The 24,174-nt window shown below is 32.4% G+C and overlaps 2 protein-coding genes across 6 annotated transcripts in view; both read right to left on the bottom strand.

Annotated features, from left to right (window-relative positions):
* Positions 1 to 24,174, bottom strand: part of LOC145291416 (activating signal cointegrator 1 complex subunit 3-like) — a 958,449-nt gene that overhangs the window by 484,624 nt on the left and 449,651 nt on the right. The gene's annotated exons all lie outside the window — the stretch shown is intronic.
* The window catches only part of LOC145291417 (beta-1,4-galactosyltransferase galt-1-like), a 308,485-nt gene that overhangs the window by 70,246 nt on the left and 214,065 nt on the right, over positions 1 to 24,174 (bottom strand). The window contains exon 2 of one of the 4 annotated variants that reach the window (XM_080137240.1): positions 21,792 to 21,807. The exons of the other annotated variants lie outside the window; for them this stretch is intronic. Coding sequence (XP_079993366.1) covers positions 21,792 to 21,807 — 16 coding nt within the window. The remainder of the gene's footprint in view (positions 1 to 21,791; positions 21,808 to 24,174) is intronic. 4 annotated transcript variants of the gene reach the window in all.

Below are 24,174 nucleotides of genomic sequence, written 5' to 3'. Positions count from 1 at the left end.
ACTTCAACCCCTATTATGACCCCCTTAACATTTATTGTTTTGGGCTCAAATCAAGTTATTAAGTTAGATCCATGTCCAAGGAATCTATATATAAAATTTCAAGTGTCTAGACCCAAAATTGTTGGAGGAGTTTGGTAGAGTTCTCAAATGTAAAATCGTTGAACTTTGACCCCTTAACAGACAAATTTCTGGCCGAAAACGGATTCCAAAGATTTTCCCAAATCTCAGTACCCTGTATATCAAATTTTGAGTTTGTAGACTGAAAATTGACAGAGTTATTGCGTTGCAAAATGTACACACACACACACACATTTATCTACAGATTAATCAGTGTGGTTAAATCTAATGGGTGTTGAAATTGAGATATCCAGTGAATTATGTATGGTACTCTACCAACTACAAACCTTTTAAATTGGAATGAGAGAAATTGTATCATTTTATATAAAAAAAAAATTATCTTATTGTTCATAAAGTCGTATTTCTGTCTGTTCGTTTACAATTTAATTAATATGCACAAAAGGTTTCACAAATTAATTTTCATACTGAAAACGGACTTATATACACTTATCCAGCATGATTTCCATATATATACATGTATTCAAAAGAAATCTACATTCAATAAGTAACCTCATTTGCATATTATATTAAAGAAAATCTATTTTAATAATTAGCTAGATTTTATTATTTTTTATTGTAACAGATTCGTTTTAATTGTTCTATTTTGAAATATTCTTTAAAGTTGATTTATTTAATTTAGTTTTAATTTCTTTATTAATAGCTGACAACAGTTACATCTAAAACCGGAAATAAGTTAATTTATTTAAGTTATGAGAGTTACTTCACTTTTAATTTTCATAAACAATACTGATAACTAAAATCATTCAATGATTTTTTAGAGAAGCGCCTTGCATTAATACTTTAAGGTAATCATTGGTTCTTGACAACAGTACTTCATTTATAGTACCGCTGTAATCACTTACACACATACACATCTTGCCACATTAAAGAGTGTTTCACAATAAGATTCGAAACACTGTTGTTTGGTTAGCAGTCACGTCTCCTTACTGCTATGCCATGACCCTCATCACAAAAGCCAAGAGAAATGAATACTCTTTATGTTTACATCTGTATTAGGTATGTGTGGGTCTGTATGGAGACTAGAAAAGGAACCCGATTGAAGAAAATACATAAATTAATTGCGAAAATGGTAAGTTATTGATCCAATGCTTCCTGCAGCTTTTGTATTTAAATATATATATATATATATATATATTAGCATGGGTGGCCGGCGTTGCCCGGGTGTTTGAAGGTGTATGCTGAGCAAAAAAATAAAAAACGGCATATTTTTTTTCAGTTTGACTCCTATTATGACCTCTTTAAATTTATTGTTTAAGGCTCAATCGAGTTATTAAGTTAGATCCCTGTCCAAGGGATCTATATCTAAAATTTGAAGTGTTTAGAGCCCAAATTATCGGAGGAGTTTGGTAGAGTTCTCAAATGTCAAATCGTTGAACTTTGACCCCCTTAACAGCCAAATTTCTGGCCGAAAACGGATCACATAGATTTTCCCAAATCTCAGTGCCCTGTATATCAAATTTAGAGTCTGTAGACTAAAAATTGACAGAGCTATTGCGTAAGGAAATGTACACAGACACGTTCACTTATATATATACACACATAAATACATACTGCAGATTTTAGAAGCGGGGAAGAAAGAATCTAAACGATTCTATAAAGTGCTAATTTTAGCCAACCTTGTACTCAACTGTTGAAATATTTCATACCTCCAACCACATCCATCCACCATATCCAGATTATTGACCAACGACGTTGACCCCCCTCCCTCATACCCACTTACAATTTGGAAAAAGAGACTAAATAATGGAAACTGATTGGATAATTAGAAAATTATACTAAATATGATTAGAAAATAGAAAAAAAAAGGAGATTTTCAAACAATATATATTTTTTTTTTACTCTTTTTACCTTTAAAATAAATAACATGTTCAATAAACCTTTTTTGTTTTGTTTTTGTTTATACTTGGAAGTCACCACTTATCAAGGCCTGAAGGCCACTCGAGGATAAGCGTTAACTGTTACGTAAATGGTGAGACAACAAAAAATGAGTAATGATTGAACTTAGGTAGGGCTTGATTATTTAAGAGGAACTTATATTTACATTAGATTTAAAATCGACCATGTTGTAGTCAGCTGGGAAGTAGACTCACATAGACGAACAGTTTTAAAAAAGAAACTCTGCTCATGGAATTTTCGTTTAGTTTTAGGCACAGATAGAGGGTGAGGGAAGTTGTTGAAGATTGTTGTAGCCAGATGAATATTTGAAGCAGATGCTTCTGTACAAAATTAAAATTATATTACAATAGAAAAATGCGAGCATAAAAAATAATATGGTTAAGTTTAAACATAGAAAAGTAAAGGACTATTTGTTAAAACTGGAAAAGATAAGGGCAAGATATTCTAGCAAAAAATATAGTAAATTTATAACTTAATATACTGCAGCAATAAGAATTGATTAGACAATGTTAAATTGAATTTAAAAAAAATCTTTTTTCATAACTTTCTCATTTTATTTTCATGCGATAAATATCATAGTGTGTATTTTTGAATAGTGGAGTTTTAGGAAAAGTTAATAATTCTTTGTAAACTTTTTTGATAATCTCTTCTCTACAATTATATAAAAGGAACTTTGTGCGTGAGTTTGTTTCCTATGGACTCGACAATGGCTGGGTTGAGTTTTATAAAAGTTCACACAAAGGTACATTATGTTCCTAACAGTGTTCTTAGATAGTTTTTCTTTATCAGAATGTCTTCGATAATTGATAAGTGAAATAATCCGAGAAAAGAAGAAACAGGCGATTTTGATTAAAGTTAAACCCTTACACAGCCTGACATCACAAATGCAGTTGAGAAGTTTTATTACTACACAAGCCGAAAGGCCAGACATAAAATCAACAGTAGGTTCTTTGATATGAAAGGAGAGCATTTGAAATGAGTGTTTTTGTTTAAAGCACAACTGCTCCATGACGCTTGACTTTTTAATTTTAAACTTAAATTTAAGCCATTATCACTGGACAAGGAGTAAGGCCAGACATATAAAAATCAACAGTAGATTCTTTGATATGACAGGGGCGTATTCAAAATGAATGTTTCTGTTTAGAGCACAGTTAAAGCACGATACTTGACTTTTGTATTTTAAACTTTAATTCAAGCCATTATATATAAAAATAATTTTATAAAATCATCAGTAGGCTCTCTACAGTGCAATGTAGACTACAATGTATTGTGGACTAAGTCATTACTGGGAGCATGTAAAGCTTCCTCCCAGTGCACCACTAGAATAGGCAATCAATCGATTTGATTGAAAAAATGGGCAATTTCACTGATTTCACTGGTGATAAAAATATAAAAGCGTGAAACATTTTTTGATCCTCATTTAATCCCGAGCAATTTCGGGTTTACCTGCTAGTGCTGAATAAAATCTATATTATTCATTTATTTTCTAAATTACATCAGAGCATTTTCACTGGCACAAAAAATAAAAATAAACAAATTCTAAACTCGTAAACGTAAAAAATAAATGTAAATAATCGGTATCATATAAGGCCAACAATATAAATGTGAACGTAACTAAACTGTAAAACTTCTTTTCTTTAACTACAAAACATCTTCTCAACCAATGATTGCCATGACAAATAACACCCTAGATGAGAGCTCGACGTTTAAATTCCTTGACTCAATATTCATAGACAACAGGAAAAAATACATTGAGGACATTGCCAAGGATGCTGCAAAGAAGGTTGGCTCCCTCTACTGTACTAGAAAATTACTCGCACCAGAGAGCACCTTATATCTTTACAAAGCCATAATTCGCTCATGTGGGGAGTATTGGGCTGGGCTGAACCATCTACCACTAGACTCTTACTCTTAGATAGGGTAAAATAAAAATAAAAAAAATTAAAAAAATAAGAGTCTCAAATCTAATGAGTCTCACACTGTGGACCAAGCTTCAACCTCTATCTTATCGCTGCAATGTCACATCCCTATGCTTGTTTTGCAAGTACTTTAATGGAATGCACTCTGATGGACTCCTTGCACTTGTGCCCCCTCAACAACCAGTAAAATCCCATCCTAGCACTGTTGAGGTCCTTAGATGCCAGAAAGTCTTCTACTCTGATAGTTTCTTCCCTCAGACTACTCGACTTCGGAATTCCTTCCCTGTTTCCTGCTTCTCTGTATTAACCTGCTGAAGTTTAAATGTAATGTGAACAGAAATCTTGCTGCTCAACTTCCTGCAGTCTCCTGTCAGACAAAATCCCAAATAGTAATCCCTTACATCCCAGTGGTAATATGCGTTGTTTAAGAAAAAAAGAGTTAAAAAAACAAAACAAAACAAAAAAAACAAACAAACAATTGCTGCATAAGTTTATTATGTTGAAAATATATTGAAGCAAAGGTTAGCAGATTTCATACCTTCACCCACACCCCTATGCACTATGTTCAAATTACTGACGACCAATGACGACGTTGACCCACAATCTTTTCAATAATGCTGAATAAAATACTGTTCGTTTATATTATAAATTCATCAGGGCGTGTTCATTCACCCCAGAAATATACCAATTCGAAACTCAAACATCAAAAAATCAAACGTAAGTAAATAATAACATTGTACATCTAGAAAATGAAATAGAATTGTCCGTAGCATAGGAGATGAGGTACTTGATAAATTTCTGTTGTAAAATTACACTCTTCTGTAGGTTGAAGGGTCACTCCTCAATGCGGGCGACACTCAAACTACAATTGCAAATTTTTTAGGACAGAATGAGAACATGCCAACCTCTGAATTAAACAGATTCTGCTTGAAATTCTGTGCAGATTTTCAAGTTTGATAGAAAGATTCCCGAGTTCAACAACATACACCTGAACACGGTTGGAGGCTACATCAACCAAAATGCTGTGATAATAACACTCAAGATGAGAACAGAAGTCTGAAGAATTCAAATAATATGAATAATTCTCAACTCCAAAATTCAGAAGCGTAAATAATATCATATAATCTATAATATAAATCTCACCTATCTGTTTAAATGTATGTATGTATGTATGTATGTATGTATGTATGTATGTATGTATGCCTAAAACTTTTACTAGAGGCAACAGATTTTCACGAGATCGCTATCATTTTGAAGCTCAACTCCTCGGACGACAAATATTGAAAAACATTAATTTCTTCACCCTCAACTAGGCATTTTTCCACAAGGAGGAGTCGCTTTTTTTTTCGCCGATATTTTCAAAAGTCATCCCCTCTTTTCGACTGACTAGCCTTAATTTAAACCTTTGCCATTTCCGGTTTGACGATGGACGCAATGGCAAAAATGTAACTTTTTTTTTTCACATTCTTTTTTTTTTTTGCTCAACACACGCCTCCAAACACCCGGGCAACGCCAGGCACTCAGACTAATATCCAAAATTCAGAAGCATAAATAATATCATATAATATCTCATAAATGTAAATAAAACAAGAAACAAAATTGGTGTATCTGTTTATTATTTATCTTATTTGTTTATTATAAACAAAGTTACAAAAAAACAAAGATATCAAAGCAAAATGACCCATTTTCCAATACATAAAGGAACGTCACTAAATATATTGCCAATGACTTATATCTTTTAATAATACAGGATGGCCCATGTAAAAGTAGCCCGATCTCTCTAATCTTTCTCTTACAGACCAACTGACACCACAAGACAAAATGCAATTCTTTTTCCAACAAGATGGCGCTACATGTCTCACAGATCACTGACACGAGTTCATGACATGTTTACGGAAGAGAGAACGATAAGCAAAGGGTTATGGCCACCACGTTCCCTGGGCTTGTCATCATGTGATTTTTATCTTTGAGGAACTTTAAAACAAAAATTTTATGCAAATAATCCTCACAATCTAGACAAACTAAAGGAGAACTTTACCAACGCTATCAGGAGAATCACCAGAAAAGATCTACAGGCAGTATCTGCAAATGTTGATAAACATGTCCAGAAATGCATAGATGTCAACGGGGAGCACTTCCAGCATTTTTTATAATATTACAGTTAATTTAAACAATAAAAGAATGCTTCTCCTCTACTACATTTTATGGGCTACTTTTAAGTGGGCCACCCTGTATAAGTTATATGATGATGTCTGTATTACAATCAGCAAGAATATAATGTGTGTATTTATTAATATTACGTATATGAAATTACATCAAAAGTCAAAATTTCATAAGCTTAGCTCACTTGTTCTTGTAGAACGTTTAAGGACCTTTTGCGACACCTCAGGTTGTGGGTCACATAGGTTGAGAAATGCTGCTTTAAAGGAATCGACAGCGCTATTCTTAGAAGTTTCTAAAAGTCTTCAGAAATGGTTTTAGAAATATCTATACTCAAATTAATGATTTTTACAAAGCTAGACAATATGCAATCAATACATTTAGCTTCTTATTACTGTCTGGTCACATGACTCGCTTGTAGCAATAAAATCGCTTTCAAATTAGGTGTAACTTGCCCGGCGTTGCCGGGGAGTTTTTTTAGTTTCGTTTTACTCATTGCTTTTATTTTAATTTCTTGTGAGAAAATATTTACATTTTTGGAAAGAGAATTCAATGAAGGAATGAATGCCAACTAAAAAAAAAAACAAACTCTAATTTGCAATAAAATTGTTACAACCATTCAAGGACGGTTATGATTTAAGGTTTTGAAAAGTTTGAATTATTAGAATTTAAGAAATATTTTTTTAAATTACAAATCCTCAACCAAAACAACTATCCAAAGAGCATGACATCTGCTCTAAGAAATCTGGATCAAGCATCAAAGGAGACAACCTGAAAATTCACTACAGTTTGTATACCATACATGAAGGACTTGTTAGAAAAAAATCTAAAGAATCCATATGACATAAGGATAGTACTCAGGAGTGACTTAATTCTTTGAAAATTACTTGTGCAAGTCAAGCCTTCTATGGAAACAAGTCATGACTAAGAACTGAGTATGCTGTCTCATGTAAGAGTGAAAAAATATAAATAAAAAGTTGTCCACTAAAAGTAACATTGGAAATCCGTAATACGTGGAGATATTGAAGAGCTACCCTTATGGGATGATGTAAAAATTATAGATGGAGAAAAACTATTGAGAATAACCTAACTCAAGGAAAGAGCATATGTGTTGGACTAGCTGGGGTGCCTGGTGTTACCTGGGTGTTTAGAGGTGTGTGTTGAGCAAAAAAAAAAAAAAAAGAAATTGTAGTATGCAGCAGGCTTAACCCCGTGATGCGCTGGTGGAAAAAAAAAAGTGGAGGTGTAAGGGTGTTTGTTAAGCAAAAAAAAAAAAAAAATAAAATAAAATAATAAAATAAAATAAGCAGGCTCAAACTCGTAACGTACAAGAGAAAAAAAGAGGTGAAAATAAACACAAAAAAAAAACGGTCTTATCTGTGTGCCTACCGTGGTTGCGTTGTCATAACCGGTCAAAATAATGCCTTTTATGCAACATCGTTAACGCAAGGGTTGAATGACTTGCAAAAAATGTCAGCAAAAAAAACGACTCTCCCTGTAGAAAACTGCACAGTTGAGGGTGAAGAAATTAAAGTTTTTGGCCAATTTTTCGATATTTGTTGTCTGAAGCTTCAAAATCATGCCGATCTCATGAAAATCCGTCGCCTCTGTCGATAGTTTTAGGCAGACATACAAACAAACATACATACATTTAAACAGACAAGTGAGATTTATATAATAGATGACAATGACCTACAAAGAATATGTAGAATTTGAAATAAAATGAGAACTATTAATTATAAATAACAGATAAGGTCACCATATTATATATATATATATATATATATATATATATAGAGCGCTTGTTAGGAGTACAAAATTTATAAATGATAAAAAAGAGAGTTCCTTTTAACCCGAAACGACTTTCTCCATCTTAATCAAGGGTGTACGATGGAATTTTGATTAAAAAAATTAAAAATAAAAAGGAAGGGGAAGAAATGAATTTTCTCCTGTATATTTATATGCAAGATATATTTTTCCTTACTCGTACTCTCTTTTGTGAGTTTTTTTTTCTCTTCCAATATCTGTTATATATATATATATATATATATATTCCCCTATTTTTTTTTTTTTTTTTTAATTGTAAGAACATGCTACTCATTTTCATCCTATTTTTAATTTCTTCCTCTTCCTTTCATTTTTAAAATCAAAATGCTATCATACTCCCCCCCCCCTCCCCGATGAACATGGTGAAAGACGTCTCGGGTTAAAAGGAATTCTCTTTTCTTTCATATATATATATATATATATATATATATATATATATATATATATATATATATATATATATATATATATTAATGGGGTGACAATTTCAATATTTTTCCAGATTCCGGTTCAATTACCGATTCTGTACTAAATTCCTACTTCAGGTTCAAATATTTTATAAATTCTTTATAAATCTCCAAATGTTTACCAATCGTTATTACCATAAAGTACATGCTAAATGTGCAGATATTTTCTCAAACATAAAAATACACTTGTGATGGATGATCTATTGATTTTAGTTTTTCTTGTAGCTTAAAATCAATAAATATTTATTATTTTATCATTACTAGCAACAGTGGGAGATTTTACTTTAAACAAAATCAAATAAAAAAAAATTTAAAAGAATCGTTTTAGGCATTGGAAAATAGGCAGAAATGTTTCCAATTCCAATATCCCCAAAAGTTCCGATTTATCGTCCCAACACTAATATATATATATATATATATATATATATATATATATATATATATATATATATATCTGTAGTAATTAGTAATGATTCATTGTGATAAGTAGTAAGATTATACACATAAAAATGAGAATAAATTTTAAAAATGCATACTCGAATCATCCACAAAGACTTGTGATATAACAGATAAAATACTAAGTAAAATTCAGTTCTCAGTGAACTTTTTCATGGAGGTGGAAGTTTCGATCTTCAGTGCGGGTGATACTAGGAATACAAACACAAATTGCTACAGACTTCTAACCAGTAACAGCTAACAGAACAAAAGCATACTACTCCCATGGACTAAAAAGGTTATGTTCAAACTCCCGTACAGATTCCTCAGTTCAACAAGATGTACCTAAAAAAGCTCTGGGAAAGAGACTTTATTCATGGAATCTGCATTTCCACTTAGGTACAGATAGAAAACAGGGAAAATCATATATAGTGGTTGTAGCTAGTCGATGTCTTTTTGTGAAAGTTTGCCAAGGGAAGATAATAGATTGGAGTTCAGTTGAGCACTTGGCATGAAAATAGCGATAGAGCAGAGACAGGCTCGTGACGTCTAGAAGATTTGTCTCAATTTATTTTTGGTTACGTAGCAATTCATAATTAGTATGGCTTTTAAGTCTGCATTAGATAAAGATAGTTGGAAAAGTGGACAATTTCCACACATATATAGATATATGTATACGCATACTTACTGGATCTACCTTCATTGCTTAGGATGCAGAAATAAATTTTTGTTTTAAAGGAAATAACTATCATCGTCATCACATCTGGTTTAATGTCTGTATTACATGCTAACTCTTTTTATATTCAATTAAAACATGAGTTATTCCCCTTGTCGATTTTTAAGTCATAACTGAAAAATGTTTCCATATTACCAGTTGTCTTGATGGGATTAACTTTTTGAATAAATTGTAGTGTAGCATCAATAGCCCCCAAGACACACCCATTCCTGTCTTGAGAGGGTTCAAAACCGTCTTTGAAATTTAGTGGGCGATGACCTTTCCACTTTTCTACTCCCTCTTACAGGAGAAACATTGCGAGTCTGTCTCTGCTCTATTGATACTTTTATGGTAGGTGTTCGACTGAGCTCCAATCTATGTCCTCCCCTCCAAATATTCACACAAATACTTGCCTAACTAAAGTAACTGCCAACAACGTTCCTCACTATCTGTGCTCAAAACTAAACAAAAATTCCACGAGTGGAGTTTCTTTCCTAGAACTATTCATTTGTGGAACACAATATCATTTGTCTGTTTACTGGCTGACTATAACATAGTCGTATTCAAGTCTAATGTAAATAAATTCCTATTGAGTCGTCCATTTAGATAATCTAGCCATATTTAAGTTCCACCATGACTGATTTTGTCTTATCATATACCTAACATTTAACTCTTATCCTCGAGTGGTCTCCAGGCCTTAATAAGTGTTAACCGCCAAGTAAAACAAAATAAAAAATTAAAATAGGCTAGTCAAAATCAAAGTTTGATCGGTCATCTTAAATGCTGTTTAGGTTCAACTTACGTCAAATAAGACGTTTCTTTTTTAATTTCTTGTTAATATCTTTTCTCCAATTATGCTCAATATGATAAAGATGTAAAAGGGAGGATATTGAATGTCTGGCAATTCTTTTTAAGTTATGAAGAATAAGAATCGAAGAAATGTAGTGAAGATTTCAACAAAACAGGAAGAAAAGAAATCTGAGAATGAAAACAAAACAAAGAAAAACACTAAAGATCTTGTAAGGAATTCCAGCAAGATTAATATATTGATCGTTATCAGGAAATAAATTGGTTTTGTAAATCCCCAGGGGAGATTTTTCAAAGTAAAAACAATTCCAAGGAAAGAAATAGTTAGAAAACCTGAGGCATATTTACGATGTAGATTTTAAAAAAGAGAAACTAAAAAAAAAAAAAAAAAAAAAAAAAAAAAGCTCAAACAAATAAAACACAAAGAACAGAACAGATCCATTATTAGTATGCGTTCTTCAATTTCTGTGTTTAGCAACAAAAGTGATATTTAAAACTGAAGGGTGACAGAGTGACGAAAATGCTATTTTACAAAGCTTGTACGGAAATAAAACACAAAATCAAATAAGGATTGAAAAGCTAGCGCTCTAAAGAAAATGCAAAAATTGACAGCAATCCCCTCCCCTCAGTATCCACTGGTTGGGTGCCTCAAGCAAGTAGTTTGAAACTAACATATTTCTCAAAGATAAATCCTGGGAGAGGTCTTTTAGAACTAACCAGAACCTTAACTCAGCCACCCCTCAAAAAAGCCACCCAACTTTCAAATAGTTCAAACTATCTGACTGATTGACTAGAACATATTCTCAACATCCCTCTTATAGAGATGCTAAGTTTTAACTAAAAAAAAAAATCACAAACGTAAATTCTATATTATTTACATTATTGCAGACCTATGGCCTAACGGTTAATAGCACTGGTTAATAATCAGTTCTAACTGACACTTTTCTGGAGGTCAATCATTAACCAATAACAACTAAGTATAACAAATTAATACTTCTACTTGGGGATTAAATAAAGATCTTGGCTCAAAATTCTATAGGCATTGCCCAGTTTGAATAGAAAGTTACCCATAAGATTGCACATCTAAAAACAAGAACAGGTTGTCAGCAAGGAATTATGGTGTAGCGGATAAACAAAATTCATTTCTAAGTGACAGTCTTCTACAATTTATGAATCATTTAAGACTTTTACCCGATTATGATTGAGAGAACAGGGATTGTGGATTAAATAATTAAATTAATTTGACAGAAATATTCCAAAGTTTTACAGAAAGATTCCAGAATTTAACAAGATAAACCTGAAGAAGATGGGAAGTCACATCGGCTGAAATGTGAGAATTGTACTCAAGAGAAATCTGAATGAATGATACGAATAATAAGGAAGATTAGCCATTTTGAAAAGATTCGAAAAAAGCTGTTTACATTAGCTGAGATGTTGTGAACCAGGAAAAGAATAGTAATTGGAATAAAATAAATTATCAATCCTGATCTAAAACTTTGGATACTTTGCTTGTGATGAAAACACTGGCAACAAAACAATTTTAAAAAATAAATAAATAAACAGGGTAAAAAAAAAAAAGCAAAACAATTATTATTACCATTAAGGAGAAAAAAAATAGAAAAAAATGGAAGAAAAAGTAAAAAGAAAATAAAGAAGAAAAAAACGAAGAAAGGAAGAAAAAAAACAAATAAAGAAAGAAAAAGGAAAGAAAAGACAGAAAAGAAAAATAGAAAAAGAAAAAAGGAAGAAAAAAAAAGGAAAAAAGAAAAAGGGAGAAAATAGGGGGAAAAGATAAAAAGAAGGTTATTTTGCATATGACAAATAATGATCTGTAACTTATCAAAGAAAGCATAATGAACATTTTTAATAGGTCATGATTATAATCATTATCATTATTGTTATTCTAATACTAGCATCTTATTCGTATCCCATAGGGCCCAATTATGCAGCATATCTTATACATTTGTAATGGGTTGAGACCATCCAATTCTAGATATATCAGTAAATAACACTATTTGATCCATAGCTAAAAGAGATTGAGGAAGCAGGAAGAAAGGCATAAATCTTTTTGATGCATATAGAACCGGAAGTGGATATATTGTTCAGGTCAGACCTTGAACTTGGCCCTAAAATAATTATCCATGCCTAAAACAACTAAGCCGATCATACCTCCTAATAATAGCTAAGTGGTTTTCCAAAATTATAGGATTATTATTATTATTATTATTATTATTCAGGGAGAAGTACCAAGTCTTGCCCAGATAGACAATTCATAAACTTAAACAGTATATGGGGTCTTGCAGTAAACTCTGACACCTGACAAAAAGTAAACGAAATACCAGTAGGTGCTCAGGAGTGCGATGAAGCCCTGAATAAAAGAGATCGCCACCAGATGTCTCTATATCAGGGGTTCCCAAGCTTTTGGCACTTGTAACTTCTCACCTAAAAATTTGAAATCCATGCGATCCCTTATTTAGAACTTATCAGTACTTTAATTTTGTTTTTATTTTATGTGAAAGACAAGGTCAGAAATATCTACAAAAATATTTTGAAATTCTGTCATTAGTTATCAAATTAAAGCATATTGGTCCAACCTGGATTCACAAAAAGAAAATATATTTCTTAAAATAATATTATCATAGGTTTGAAAAGCTATCCAACCCATCAAGTTGTTTGATGACGCATTTCAACAGCAAACTTTGAAATTTTTGGTCCCATGTTTGTTAGAGCCAGTCTCATGTTGTCTCTATTCTTTGCTTTTTATGGAGTAGAAAATTCTGCCTCGCACAACTAACTCTTCAAAAAAAAAAAAAAAAAGTGTTGGAGATGCCCTTCCATGGGGTAATGGACTATCTCATGACATCACTTCTTGTATCGAGACCGGTGCCTGGCAGTCAGAGATTGGCACGCGGCCAAGCCGGTCATCTGCAAACGCCCACAGTTGAGGAATGGTATTTCCAACCTGTCTTTGCCTGTAATATATGTGAATACATGTTCATTCATAAAAATCCTGTGTTCCTTCATTTTATTACCATTTAACCCCATAACAAAAAGTAAGAGCTTGAAAAATGTAATTGATGAAATAAAATTAATGTTATTTCAATCTACTTCTACCAAGACTACATGCTCCTCTTCCAAAGCATCGTAACCCATTGACTGAGAATCCTGCTCTATATTTTCCAGCAGGATTCCACTCCTGCACATGAGGTCAAGATAATCCAGGACCGCCTAACAGTATTCTTCTGCACTGCTTCTTGGACTTGTGGCCACCCTCCTCACCAACCTTCTTGACTGCTTTGTTTTAGAATGTGATTGAGGCCAAGACCAAGAAGTATGCCCACAATATGGTTGACTCTGAAGGCTGATGTAGTGGACGTGTTCACCGCTATAGATAAGGATATGGTTGTCAAAACATGAATTCATTTTGCGAAGAATCCAAAAATATGAATAATCAATCCTCATCTCAAACATTTAGAAACACAATATTAAATCGGTACAGACGTGAATGGGAAAATGAAAAAAAAGCCCTCAAAAAACATAATCGGTGGTTATATTGACGGAAATGTTGCGAAAATAAAACTCAAAATGACAATAGTATTCCGAATAATATAAATAATCAATCCTCATTTAAAAAATTCAGAAATGAATTCTTTATTTAAAAGTTTTGCTTCAAAACTTTTCTAAGAAGAAAATGCCATACTAATACTACTAATGATATAATAATAATAATAGCAACATCAAAACCCACCTTAAGTCATTGCTTATTTTCTAAATATAAAATTCAAGAGGAAAAAGGTTAGATTGACCTAAATTTTATCGAAAGTAAAATTAAAAATATTTATTTTTTGTTCATGTATTCACTTAGGATGTTCACTTACATAATGAACGTGAGAATGGATCCGATTCACAACAATGGTCTTTGTCATCACTGAAACAAATGCATCTGCAATAGTTTCATGAATAACTTCCAGCTTTATAAAGGATACTAGCCTGGGTGGCCGGCATTGCCCGGGTGTTTGTAGGTGTGTGTTGAGCAAAAAAAAAAAAAGAAGAAAAGTTGTAGCGGCAGGCAGGCTTGAACCTGAGATGCGAAGGTGGAAAAGAAAGTGGAGGTGTGTGTAAAGGTGTTGTTTGAGCAAAAAAAATAAGAAGTGATAGGCAGGCAAACCGGAACCCGTACCGCAAAGGAGGAAAAGAAGATGAAAAAAAAAAAAAACCCAAAAAACAAAACGTAAGTTCAAATTAAGGCTAGGCAAGCGAAAAGAGACGATGACTTTCAAAAATATCGGCGAAAAAAACGACCCCTCCTTGTAGAAAAGTGCCCAGTTGAGGGTGAAGGAATTAATATTTTGGGCCAATTTTTCAAGATTTGTCGTCCGAATGATACCAAGCTCGTGAAAATCCATCACCTCTGTCAACAGTTTCTGTGAGACATACATACATACATACATACATACATTTAAACAGACAGGTGATATTTAAATTATAGATTGCATGATTGTGCCATTTTTCTTTTAGTGTAATGTAATGTAGCAGTTAATTCGTGTTATTTCAAAGTTGTTCCTTCTGCTAAGTGAGTTGTCTTACCAAGTTTTTAGAGTTGAGTCCTATCTAATCTGTAAGTAAAGGGTGGATAAAATGAATTCATATTTCCGAACCGTATTAGTGAAATAACCACAACTGCACTCAAATTCAACATAAAGATAACATTCAATTAACATTCAATGCTACTAAGACGAAGCTTTTTTCCTTTAACAACTACAAAACAACTTTCTCAATCACTGATTGCCATGACAAATAACACCCTAACTGAGACCTCACCATTCAAATTCCTCAGCTTAACATTCACAGGCAACATGAACTGGAACAAATACATTGAAACATTGTCAAAGCTGCTGCAAAGAAGGTGGGCTCCCTTTACTATGTTAAAAAATTAATCACAACTGAGAGCATCCTTGATCTCTAGGTTTTATTTTACACTAGCCAGGGTGACCGGCGTTGCCCGGGTGCTTGGAGGTGTGTGTTGAGCAAAAGAATAAAATAAGAAAGTGGTAGTAGGCAGGCAGGCTCGAATCCATACCGTGAAGGAGGAAAAGAATGTGGAGAGAAAAAAAAAATAAAAAATAAAAAAAGAAAAAAGAAAAAGAATGTGACGTCTTTGCCGTTGTGTTTATCACCAAACCGGAAGTGGCGAAGATTTAAATTAAGCCTAGTCTATTGAAAAGAGGGGATGACTTTTGAAAATATTGGCGAAGAAAAGTGACCCCTCCTTGTAGAAAAGTGCCCAGTTGAGGGTGAAGGAATTAATGTTTTTAGCCAATTTTTTTTATATTTGTCGTCCAAAGGTTGGAGCTTAAAAACGATACCGATCTCGTGAAAATCTGTCACCTTTGTTGAAAGTTTTAGGCATACATACATGCATACATACATTTAAACAAACGGGTGAGATTTATATTATAGATGCTTAGATGAATCGGATAAATAAAGAAAACGTGTGTTCATTCAGCAGTTCGGACATTTCCGGTTCTATTGTGACTGGTCAACAAAGCATATCATAAAGTTAATAAAGTTACACACAAAAGAATCAATTTTACAATATTTGCTCCAACAGATGTCACATCAATGAGAGAAAAAGCTGTTAACTGTTGTTGTGGATTTGTAGATTGATTTTAAATACCTACAAGACACTATCCAAGCATGTCTAAGGTCCCTGTACAGAGGTTTGTTAGGACAATCTGGCACAAAGATACTTTTCCATACAAGTAAACGTAAACCAAATATTCAAAATCACATAATATTCATGGCCCAAATAAGACTCTCTTTATAAGGATAAGTCCTGCTCTGTCACCTAAACTGCAGCCCCTTTCCCATTGACGAAATGTTGCGTCTCTGTGCCTATTTTACAAGTATTTTAATGAAAGGTGCTCCGATGAACTCCATGTCCTTGTACTCTCTCAATGTAAATACTCCCTACTAACCCAACAAGCAGCTATTTTTATTGTCTTAAAACCCATACAACAATGGTACACAAAAAATGCAATCATTTGACTTGCCTCGCACTGCTCTGCAACCTTGCATCTAGGAGGAAATGCACTGACTTTTACAAGGAATGGTGCACCTTCTCCAAGTTATGTTTATGATGTAAAGGAAAACTTTAATGGAATATTCAAATATCTATGTATCTCATATAAATCAAGTGTTAGTTCTGGAAAGGGGCCTTTTGATTTCTAAAAAAACTCAACTGAAGTAAATTGAAAAAAAAAAAAAATAAAATAAATCTTCTATAAATATAAAAACGAAAATATATGTATGTATGTATGTATGTATGTGTGTTCGCTTTTTCTGTGTCTACAAAAGGCTTTTTTCAGAGAAGCGGTCAGTCGCTTCACAACTTTTTAAAACTTTTTATATCACATATAAATCATAATATCTCACAGTTAACAACGAAGCTCACCTGTCTATTTAATTTGCTCGATTTCGGGAAGATAAATATTCAACATTTGTCGCTCGCCGCATGTGGGTTAGTCTTTTTCCTATAACATCTTGGGAAAATAAAAATAGAAAAAAGCGTTCTGCAGTAAATGAATACTATCCCGCAGTCAAACTTGCTCTCATTAACTCATTAAAACGGGTACCTGCCAAATCCAAGTAATTAAATAAATTCAAACATGTTTCCGTTAGCATCTCGCGGTGGGGCAATGGTTAACGTCGCACATATTTTTTTTTTTCACATTTTAATTTACAACTTTGCCTCAAGGGTTCGGGTTCGATCCTCATACTTACTTTTTTTTTTAACCCCCCCTCCCCACCCCGGAGTTTCCACACACACCTCCAAACACCCAGGCAACGCTGGGTACCCCTCGCTAGTCTATATATATATATATATATATATATATATATATATATATATATATAAGGCAAAATGTGCATGACCATTTCAAGTATGATCTTGCAAAGGCTTCTTCCGCACATGCTCCTGGGGGGGTTACTAATATTTAGAACTGTTTATATACCCGCTAGATAATAATATCTAGGATTAGGGAACGCATGTAGCGTCTAGATTTATTTACGTCGACTTTTATGAGATTCGCGCTATTTCGCTCTGTCGACTTTTTAGTATAAATAAAGTGAAACTAAAAATTTAATGCATGCGTTCTTGGCATCACACCGGGAAACGTCCAGAAGCAATCAGCTTTGATCAATGTGAGGACAAATTCCTCTTATATCAGACAATTGCTAATCAATCTGGAAAATGGGGAGCTGGTTTCCCCCTTCCCCAACATCTGTTGGGGAAAAAACCAGTCAAAGTTGGGTAAACAAACCCAAGTTAACTGCGTGACTTCTATTTGACCTCATTAATTAGGTCAAATAGAAGCAGCAGTTAACTTTTATTGCGCCCACCTGTCAATACTTAAATAAATAAATTCATACATGTTTCCGTTGTACGTCTTTCTTCGCCCATATTTTTTAAAGTCATCGTCTCTTTTCAATTTTCTAGCCTTAATTTAAACCTACGTCACTTCCAGTTTGGCAATGGGTGCAACAGCTAACATGTCACTTTTTTTTTTTCACTTTCTTTTTTTCTTTTGTGGTATGGGTTCGAGCCTGCCTGCCTACTACCACTTTTTTCTTTTGCTCAACACACACCTCCAAACACCCGGGCAACGCCGGGCCCCCAGACTAGTAATAAATATAAGAACATCTAAGAATATTAAACAGACTTAAGTATATCTGACGAAGCATCTAGTATAGATGAGAGAAAGGATATGTTTTAAAACCATTTTTAAGTTTAAAAACAAAACTTAGGAAAAATAAGATCTGTTATTTCGGTTTCTCTTCATATGAAACTAGCACGCCCGATCTTGCCAGCTTTAAAATATATTATATAATATTATATATTATTATTATATAATATTAATATTATATAATATATAATATTAATATTATGTAATATATAATATTAAGGAAGAAATAATATGGAACCCTTTTTTTTATTTTTTAATTAAGAAAGGAGCGATGAAATATTCACAAGATCAAATTGAATACTGTCATAAATTTTACCAAAAATATTAGTATATAGTGTATGCAATAATATATACTAGCAGAACTCGTGGAAATTCTACAGGAGTTGAACATTTTTAAAACATTATAAATATAAGAAAAATAAATAATAAAAATAAAATAAAATAATTATGAATTTAAAACAAATGTTTTAGCAAATTTATTTTTAACCTTTCAAAACTAAAAAAATATTGATTTAAAATGTGTTGATTTTTTTTTTCAATGAAAATTCAACACAGAATACATTGTTTTGTTTTTCTGAATAATTTTTTTTTTAATAAACATTATAAATGAACAGATGTAAATTCCCTTTGCACATATTTTTTAATTGTAAGAAGAATCTATAATAAAAAAAATGACCGTCTTCTCTCAACATGACTTTTTTTTATTATAAAATAAAACAGCTAATTCGAAACTGTAAACAAACAGCTAAGATTTTTTTCGAACTTTTGGAGAGAAAATGGTTTTAATGATTTTTAATTGATAAAGAGCGAATATAAAGGGAGGCAATTAGTTTCTCATTAGTTAATGTTTGGGACAAGTAAATTAATATTAGACATATTTTTTTTATTTTGAGAGATCATTGCTTATCAAGGCCCAGAGGTCAGTCTAGGTTGTCCTAGGGTTAAGTGTTGGGTAGATGGTGAGATAACATGGTGGAACTGTAGTTTTTTGAGATTATTTAAGAGGTCGGCTCAATAGGAACTTATTCACATTAGATTTGAAAAAGACCATACTATAGTCAGTCGGGGAGCAGCTATGTGGTATTCTGTTTCACAGATAGACAGTTCTAAAAAAGAAACTCTGTTCATGCAATTTCTGTTTAGTTTTAGGCACAGATTGAATGTGAGGGAAGTTATTGAATAGTGGTTGTAGATGGATGAGTTCTTATATAACGTTTATAGAGAAAATTACAAAATTACAAAAAGCAAAATATCAGAAAATTTTTGAAAGAATGAAACAGTAAAAATAAAATTTCAGAAAAATAAACTATTATTCATTAAATTTTAATAGAGGTTTCAATAGTTGATAAAAAATTTGACCTAAAAAAAAAAAAAAGTCAATCTACAAAAAAAAAATCGGTGCTTGTTTACATTGGTAATCTTTTAAACCAACGCATTTCAGGTGAAAACATTATCGCATACTTATGCATCATGGCAGAATTGATATAAATTCCAAAGATTACGAAAAAATTATCCAGTAAAAAAATAATTCCAAGTAAAAATTTTATTGCATGTTTTAATGTGGAAGATTTATACGACCAATTCAGTACGAAAAACATGGGAGATAACGCTTTACTTCAATTGAACAAAATTAAGGGTCTGTGATTTTTAATCAAATGTAACTGTGGCTTATTTTTTGTTAAAATACATCCAGCACATCTTGTATCTGGATCATTTTTTGCAATCTTTGGCATTTATACTAATTTCGTTATGACATACAAGCCTGTAATAATGTTTTCACCTGAAATGTGATTTAAAAGATCACCAACGTAAAGAAAAAGTTAAAAATCTTACCTTTAAAAATTAAACAAAATCAACTGAGAAAGGACAGAATGCAAGCCGTGATGTATTCATAAAATGACAAATCAAAAAAGACGTTCTTTTTATAACAGAACCCTTAACGACAACAACAACTGACTTGACAATTTCGTTAATCCCCTTTGGGAGAGGATCTCTCATTAAGAATTCCGGTTTTAAAAAGCAGATTTAATTATAAGAAGATAAAATTAAAAAAAGCAAAACAAAAAAAAAAACTATTTCCACTCAGCCACTCAAATCTCTCGAGTAGCACTTCATACTTCATTCAGAAAAGATTAAAGAGGTACACCTCCTTCACAATTACCTGATCATAGCTGACTAAAATAATGATCAGATTAATTAATATTACTTCAGCTGTATAGAATATTACTACTACTACCACAATCTACCTACCTAGGTACCTATTTACGCATCTATTTAAATCATGCTGCAAAGTGATAAGGTTCTGGGCATTTTTGAAGGATGATCATCATGTGTTGAATGGATTTAAAAAATTGACTTCTAAACTACCCTATCTCTTTATTTATTTATTCTTTTTTCTGAAATCCATACTTTTCATTCCCCACCCCCTGTTGTTCTTTTGCCTATCCTGCTACCTCAACTGTTCTATATCTACTAATCCAAGAATTCTCATCCATACTTCCATGTGTTATATGTTTTTTATTTTAAAACTGATTTCCAGACTAACCTATCTCTGGCCAGTTCTTTCGTGCATATACATTCGTTTCACTTCTTCCTGCCAACTGACTGTGCTACCTCAACTGGTTTACATATATTAATCCAAGAACTCTCTTTTTTTTTTCAATGTAACCAAACCAACAAAGTCTCCTTTTTTACACACATCTCTCTACAATGTCTATATTTCATATTCCCCTGAGGTAATCGAATTTAAGTCCGTCTTTAAGACTTACATCACACATCCACTGTATTATTCTCATACCATGTCTTTCCATGCAGCACATGTCCTCAACCGTAACTGCCCAGGTTTCACTTCCCTACATCATCACACTGTGTACACATGCCTAATAGACTCTTCCCATGGTTGATCGTAATGGTTAGTAATGGCAGAAAGAGGGAGGAAAAAAGTGTTTGCATTGCAATTATTTTCCTAAAATGTTCCATGAACAACACCTTTACGGCATGTCAACCAATTGCTGGGTGATTTTATTGTGAAAATTTTTTCTGGTTGGTTTGTAGATTGAATAGGTACTTATGCAGAGAATGACTCGTTTTTTCTGTGAATGCTGCATCAACATATTACAGCAGCTTATGGAAACCACCGGAATATGGCAAACGCTCAGCCAATGCAGCAGACGACAATTGATAAATTGGAAGAAAATATTAGTTTTAATGATGCAAAAATTTAAATCATTAAAAAATAAATCATTTTAATAAAGTCATCATGATGAATTTAATGGATTTGTAGATTATGCTGCAGCTGCCGAAAAAAGTTCTTTCATTTTGTCAGAAATGTAAATTAATCAAAAATACATGTGGTCCCACGATATTGCAACTGTTCGAAATTTACAATGAGAGTGTCATCAGTTCAAAACACAGTGATTGATTAGAAAAATTTCCTGCAAGATATTTGCAAAGAGAAATCTCCAGCAAATAATCACAAAAATTTTCAAAAAAACAAACAAAAAAAAAAAGAAAATTGGAAAACAGTAAATAAAATAAATAAATGGAAAGTAAAAAAAATAAATAATCCGTCCACTAACCTTAACAGAAAAAAAAACAAAAAACATTTTGTAAAAAAAAAAAAAAAATTATTTTTTGTACCCTCCACTCCCAAAAAACTCTTTAAAACAATAACATTTCTTACCTCACTCCAAGCTTTCCTTTGTTGCAAAAAAAAAAAAAAATTCATGAAATTTACCATAGGTTGATTTTTTTAAAAAATTCTATTCCAATTTTTGTTATTGAAATTACTGTACAATAAATGTTTTCTATCATGATTGTTTTTTTTCTGTAGTTTTAACATTTGATTTACCCTCGGTATAGTCCGGTGATTTACGTAAGCTGCCAAAATATGCTGAGACAATACCCACAGAAAAAAATGGGCCGTTCTCTGCATAAGTACCGATTAATTTGTTTTGTAGGTACGTATTTTGTAAATAAACCCTTTATAAAAGAATCTACACCAAATTCTAGACCTGCAGACATAACCAACCTAAATGTAACCCATGTTCTTTTCAGGATACATGCATTATTTCATCAGACATGTAATAGTAAAAAAAATTTTAAAAATAAAAAAATTAAACTTAAAAAAAAAATAAATACTGCAGATCTGTTTACAAACGTAATTTTTTTTCTAAAGAAATTAAGCCAACTATATTTAAAAATGCATCGAATAATATCCTGACCCATACCCGAGGATAAAAAGATGTGTTGAAAGATAACTAAATGAAAATATCTTATTAACTCCTTGTTTTGTTCAATAGTTTTCTGTTTCCATGATAAAAATTCATGCAGAGGTGTAATAGATCAACAAAAACCGAAGCAAATTTAGATATATGACGATGGAATGGGCTATACAGAGTCACCTTTTATTAATACAATATATATATAGTAAGTTATAAAATATATGTGGCGATTAAGCTACACTGAATATTCCGCGTTTCATCCACTCTAGAACTCTTCAGGCTTATGCACAAATTTTGTGGTTGTCTGTCGTTTTTATATACGCACCTTCTATTGAGATTTTAGTTAGCCAATCAGTAAGTGCATGTTCATTGGCTGATAGGAAGGGCGCAGTGGATACTAGAAAGCCGATTTAATTTTTTTTTTAATTTATCTTTCAATATATATTCTTTTTTTTTATTAAGCTCAAGTATGGGTCAGAATGTTATTCTATGTATGTTCAAATATAGTTGATTCGATTTTATTAAAAAAAACAACAAAAAAAACCCTAAAAACTCTGGAGATCAAAATTTTATCAATGAGCCTCCAGTCATGCGACTCAGCTGCAGAATAAGTGGCCTGCAACATAGAATGTCAACATTTGAACCAAGACTTACTGAGATCTATCTTATTAAGTTTGATAGAAATCCGATCTGTAGTTTTTCATGCAATCTTGTTCACAAACCAACAAATGGAGGAAGGACTGAGCGAGGGAGGGCGGGATGAAAACAGATTCTTTAGGGGAGAAAATAAAGACAGCTACAAAAGCACAAGAATTTACCGCTTGCCTTGAGAATTCCCTGCCTGCCCCCCCCCAAACATGCAGTAATTTAATCATAAAGCGGACAAACATCTTGTCACCTAACTGGTCACTCTGGTTGCCTCACTCCACTCCCCTATAAATCTGACCCCTACCACAGTAGCTCCTTACGCTTCAGTGGAAATACACCTTATTTGTGAGTGAACACAAAAAGAAAAGAAAAGTTGTCTATAAATTTTAAACACTTAGAAAAGAAAATTTGTTTTGCCTTTTTTTTTGGGGGGGGGGGGAATGGTAAGAAATATAAAAAAAAAAAAGTGTTGTACAACCTTGTTATTTCCACAGCAGTACAGCCAGATCGGTTTGTGCAAATTCATTCGAGGCTTTAACAATAATGTCACACAAGTGATGTCATTGTTGTAGGTTACTATATGACTTAGAATTGTATTCAACCATTAAAACATACATAAAAAACGATTTATACGCTTTCAGATAGTTGAACATGTAAACGTTAAAAATAAGATTTGTAGACATTGTCATATTTATTACACTAGTGGGCATAATAAACACTGCAGGCACTTGATCTTTTAAACCAACGCATTTCAGGTGAAAACATTACTAAGTGTCGTTGGCGAAATGAGTATAAATTCCCAAAAATTACAAAAAATGATCTAGTAGAAAAATAATTACAAGTAAAAACGAACTTTATCAGAATTATTAAGCTTTATCGTATGTTTTAATATGGAATAGTTGTGTGACCAATTCAGTAATTCATAAACAAGTGAGTTAACCCTTGACTTAGATTGACTTAAGGGTCCACCATTTTTAAACGAACACATTTCAGAACATAATTGTGGCTGATTTTTTTTTTTTTTTTTTTTTTAATATCTCTAGCACAATTTCTACTGGATCATTTTTTGTAATTTTCAGAATTAATACTAATTGCGCCATGACACATAAGTACATAATAATGTTTTCACCGGAAATGTGTTGATTTTAAAGATCACCAATGTAAACAAGTAGTTCACTGTATTTAATAAGGATG

This window comes from Euprymna scolopes, chromosome 12 (assembly GCF_053919585.1).
Source record: "Euprymna scolopes isolate OS-2025 chromosome 12, ASM5391958v1, whole genome shotgun sequence".
In the NCBI taxonomy this organism is placed as follows: domain Eukaryota; kingdom Metazoa; phylum Mollusca; class Cephalopoda; order Sepiida; family Sepiolidae; genus Euprymna; species Euprymna scolopes.
The sequence above is the reverse complement of the archived record's forward strand: the minus strand, read 5'-3'. Positions and strand labels throughout refer to the sequence as shown.